Source organism: Chinchilla lanigera, unplaced genomic scaffold (assembly GCF_000276665.1).
Source record: "Chinchilla lanigera isolate Chin_1 unplaced genomic scaffold, ChiLan1.0 scaffold00001, whole genome shotgun sequence".
NCBI classification, from domain to species: Eukaryota; Metazoa; Chordata; class Mammalia; order Rodentia; family Chinchillidae; genus Chinchilla; species Chinchilla lanigera.
Window position 1 is genome coordinate 42,339,380 of NW_004955402.1, and position 4,886 is coordinate 42,344,265.

At 45.6% G+C, this 4,886-nt stretch overlaps 1 protein-coding gene across 1 annotated transcript in view; it reads left to right on the plus strand.

The window, feature by feature from the left end:
- The window catches only part of Nedd4l (neural precursor cell expressed, developmentally down-regulated 4-like, E3 ubiquitin protein ligase), a 349,282-nt gene continuing 344,396 nt past the window's right edge, over positions 1-4,886 (plus strand). Inside the window, exon 1 of the mRNA XM_005372988.2 lies at positions 1-139. Coding sequence (XP_005373045.1) covers positions 92-139 — 48 coding nt within the window. The 5' untranslated portion in view covers positions 1-91. The remainder of the gene's footprint in view (positions 140-4,886) is intronic.

Below are 4,886 nucleotides of genomic sequence, written 5' to 3' on the forward strand. Positions count from 1 at the left end.
TGGGCGCCGGACCGGCCGGCCGCGCGGGCAGAGGAAAGACGCAGCCCAGCCGCCCGGGAGCTCCTCGGACCCCACGCGGGGCGCCGGCTCCATGGCGACGGGGCTCGGGGAGCCGGTCTACGGACTTTCGGAAGAGGAGGTGAGCGAAGTCCCCTTCCCACCCGGGACTCCTCGGGACTCCCCGGGGGAGTTGCTGCCCCGCGCCGGCACCGGAGGGATCGGGGCCACCCCGAGGTGTGCGTCCTCTGCGTCTGCCTGCGGTGGAGCCCTAGACGCTGGAGAGCCTGGGAGCGGGGTCCCGGAAGGGTGGTAGTTAGAGCTTTGTTTGTAAATAAAGCGAAGCGACGCCCTTGGAAGCCGGGCTCTCTCCTCCGCGGCCCGCTTTGGGGTGGCCGGAAGGCGCGTGCTCCTTTCTGCCCCGCAGGTCCCCTTCCTCTGCGAGCCCCGGCTCCCTGGGCTGTTGGGCAACTTTCCGCTCCTCGCCCCTGCAGCGGGAGTCCATGCTGTGTGTCACGTCTGGGTCGCGGCGGGGGACTCGCGCGGCGCGCGGGTGCGGGTGCTGTGGGGGAGCTTGCTCGTCTCCCCCTGGAACTTTCTAACGATCTTGTCAGCGGGCGCTCCGAAGCGTGAGTGTGCGATTCGCTGGGAGCGGAGCGGCTCCGGGAGCGGCATGTGAACGTCCCTGTCTTGCAAAGGCTGCAGCCAGGATTGTGCATTTCGGAGTCTTTCTTTTTGGTGGGTGGACGTGGTCAAGGAAGGCGGCAGGTGCTGCTGGAAACTTGGAGGAAGCTTGCAGCCCTGCCATTTTTTTTTTAAACTCTCGTGGATTCAAAGCCCTGTACCTCTGGGATGGGTGGAGAGAAAAGCTCCATTGATCCCTTTTACTAATAAAGCAATGAAATAAGCCACGCCCCCAGACGGTCGGTTTGACTGCAAAGGGCTTTGTTTTTAGCCTCACTCTCTCCTCTCGTTTCCCACTCCTCCCTTTTGAAACAATCCTGCTAAATCACTGCTCAGCCTTCTTTTGACCAGCCACTCTCTGCTCTTATTGGTGTGTTGCTGTACCAAAAAGGGGGGTGGAGTGGGAGGCCTGTCGTTGGCGCGGCGTGACAGGCAGGCTGGATGGAGCAGGTAGGAGTGGTTTGCCATCTGGAGGGGTGCGCGCCCAGGTCTGGCTCCCCTTTCCAGAGGTGAATTTACAACCCGTGAAGCATTACTCAGCAGGGAGGTATTTCCTATCCTGGTTGTGCATTTCATGAAAAGTTGATGCCTGGAAATTCAGGCTTTCTTGATTTCTCTTTCTAACCCCTCCCTTTTTTTCTGAGGTTTCCTTTCCCTGGAGATGGGGGTGGGGTTTAAAGAGAGGCTATTATCTGAGACAGCTCACGTTATGGCTTCGCTCTTTGCTGCTTTTCTGTCCTGGCATGCTGTGTGTGTGTGTGTGTGTGTGTGTGTGTGTGTGTGTTACGTAAATGTGTAATAAAATAGGTATCTTGGGGTGGGGAGGTATTTAGAGTATGACTTTTTCTTGACGGTGCTAGGCAGGGCTCGCTGTGGTGTTTATCAGAGAACAAACACAATGCAAATAATGTGTGACTTGTGTTTTTGATTATTTTGCCGTGCTTTGCTTGTGTAAAATAATTTCCCTTTTTGTGTAGTCACCTGGAGATGGATAAAAAGTAGTATTCTCTTTCCGCTTTTTCAGTCGCGTTCCCATGCATCCTCCACTTTATCATTTAATTAGTAGCAGTAGAGGGCAAGCAGTGAGCTTTTAGAGGTGTCGAGATACCGGTGTCCCTAAACAAAGGGCTGCTTAGGTTGAGGTGTGGAGAGGATGAGGACAGCTGCGTTTTATTTTACATTCTTTTAAAATTTTTTAATAACGTGATTATTTTGAAAAGGTGCCTGGCAAAAATATTTTAAGAATATTTTGAGAAATACACATGGATTAAGGAATCACATCTATGTCACTGTGCTTTGTTTACACTGGCAGCCAGTGTCAGGATCTACCTAGGGCGCATCTTGCCACTTTTGTCTGGATGAGTCAGTGCTGATTTTAGCTGGTGTGGAGTGTGAAAGTGAAGGAAGCACATAAACGGAATCCGAGTGTGTGGGGGCTTGTGCATGGTGGGGCTCAGTCCTGCATGTTTCCAGGAGAGTAATTGAGGCAGTATTGGGAATAGCAAGAGGTGATGGGCACCTTTTATTATTTCTTTATTGCCATGTTCCTGACACTGTTTAGTTCCACACATTACATTATACATATACACATTATATTGCCACAAGATAAGCCTTATCTGTCTTCCTTTTTTCAGCTTCTCCTACCAGTACTAAAAAAAAAAAAACCAATACTATTTTGATGACTTCACATTTCTATGGTGTTTGCTTTTTTACACAAGGTTTCACTCTGTCAGGTTGCCCTTTAGAGTGTCAGGGAATGCCTTTGTAGAATATTAACAACAGATTGTTGAATTTACATAGCTTGTTTTGTCTCCCTGGATTAGTTTATGTAAGAAAACAAATGAAAGATTTTTTAACAGCTTCCTTAAAGTAGAATTCCTGTTGAAACTAACAGCAGGGTAGGTTTTCCAAGGTGTGTTAAATATGGGTGCACTCGGTATACAGATAGGGGGCGGGTGTGTGTGCGTGTGCTGCAGAACATCACACATGAGGATATTTTGGTTGCTAGAGTCTCTTTACAAACCTCTTACCCATATCAAACAGATTCTTATCAGTAAATATATCCTTGTTTTTGAAGTTGATGGAAAATGTGTGTGTGTATTTGGAGTGCACTTAGTACGGTATTGTCTCATCTTATAAAGGCTGCTGAATTCTTAGTGCTGTTGATGGTAGGACATGTTAATCTAAGACAGGGGTGCCAAAGTTGAGGACATTGTTGGCCACTGACTTAAATCTATCCCCTTTGTAGGATTAAGGATGTGAGGTTTGCCTGTGTGAATATATGTGCTGTTTAATTTTTGTTGTGCATTTCCAGTTGAGGTTTTTCTGTTGAGTTATAATTCACTTCATTCTGATTTAAATCAGGTCAGTTTAGGAAACTGAATTTGAAGTAACTGTCAGATGAATTTTGGTGTCATTAGCCATTGAACAAAACTTCTTATTCATGGCCAGGGATCAGATTTAGTTTGAAATTAGAACAGTTTGGACTAGTTTTTGCTTCTGGCTTGGGTCCCTGGTCGTTTTTTTTTTTCTTTTCTTTTTTGTATTTATTTATTTTTGGCCCTTTACTTTGGCATATTTTGGCATAGTGTACTCTTGAATACTACTGTTAACCTTCTGAAATTATTCATTACATCTCAGAAAGGTATCTTTTATTGAAAGAATGTCCTACTAGATGAAGTACTGGAATTTGATTGGCAGCCTTTTTATAACATATGGCATATGAAATATCTCTGTGTGGAATGAGGAAAATGGCATACAAATGAAGGCCAGGCTGATACCCTTTCTCCTTACTCTGTACAGTCAATGATAGACAGTTGCTATTGTTTCAGATGCCACCTATGTATCCAGCACCATGCTAAGCCTTATACACATGCTAATTCACTTAATCTTCATTAAAAGCTCTGTGAGCTGTGCTGTGACTTACAGATGAGGAACCAAAGCTCAGAGAGCCCAAGTAAACTGCCTAAGGATTGTAAGTAAGTAATAGGCCCAGGTTTGTTGATTTACAAAGCCCTAGTTTTAACATGCTAAATACTCTTTTTCTTTTAGGCATCTTCAAAGGCTTTTGAGGTTGGAGGCCAAGTTATTCACCATAATGTAAAAATAGAAATAAACATCTTGAGTTGCAAACTGATTTTGACCAGGAGCCCTGCTTAGTGTGGTCCCTGTAGTACCTTAAAGCTGGGAAACATCCCTGAAATGGTGAACAGTGTAGCTCTTTAGGGCTATATTCTTACCTGGCAACCGTTAGTGGCTTTGCCTTATAGCCCCTTGAGGTGTGACAGCTGTGCTAGTTGCCACAGTCTCCACTGCTCTGTAGTGTTTCAGTTATAAGAAAAAGACAACTCCTGACCTGTTAGATGTCAGATGTGCTGACTTGTGATCTCACAACATCAAGGAATGAAGTCTTCAACCAAAAAAGGACGTTAGGAGAGTTTTATTGGAAATAAAGGGAAGAAGAATAGCTTCTGGATTTTCAGGAGGGGTCCCCAGTGGCCCTTTGTCAGGGTAATTTATGTAGCAAATCACAGTGTGGGTTCAAATGTGGGTCAAACGTCAACCAACCTATAGAATTACAGGTATAGCTGCTTAGCTGATATTGATCCAACGGGGAAACAAGTAGCAAGGGCATGTGGAAAAAGTAAAAGGCATTTGTGGGAAGAGATGGGTCTCCATGCTCTGGTCATCCACCTGGGTATCTGATGGCTATTTGGATTTAATGGACCAGGTGGTGCTAATTACAGTATACTTTCAAGTTGCTGTTATTTTTTTGTGCAGACTTTTTTGAGGGCCCAATCTCTCTCTGACTGTATATTGATGTCTGTCTAACGTAGCTGTCTATAACATTCCCCCCTCTGAAAAGGTATCCCTAACTGTGGTCAGTGAAGAATGGGCAAAGTTTCAATTTAACTGCCTCAAGTTGAAGAAGGGTTGGTGTAGGAGAGGCCTGCAGTCAGAAGCCTTCAACAGAGAGCTAATATAAGGTACCTTGGGTAGAAGTCATGTTGGGGTTTAACAGTTATGAACTGGCTTTATCTAGTGGATGAAGTTGATCTAGTGTACCCTGGTAAAAGAAGTTTGAAACATTTATTATTGGTTCCATGTATTACTGGTTCCATCTCTGTGTGGAATGAGGAAAATGGCATACAAATGAAGGCCAGGCTGATACCCTTTCTCCTTGCTCTGTACAGTCAATGATAGAC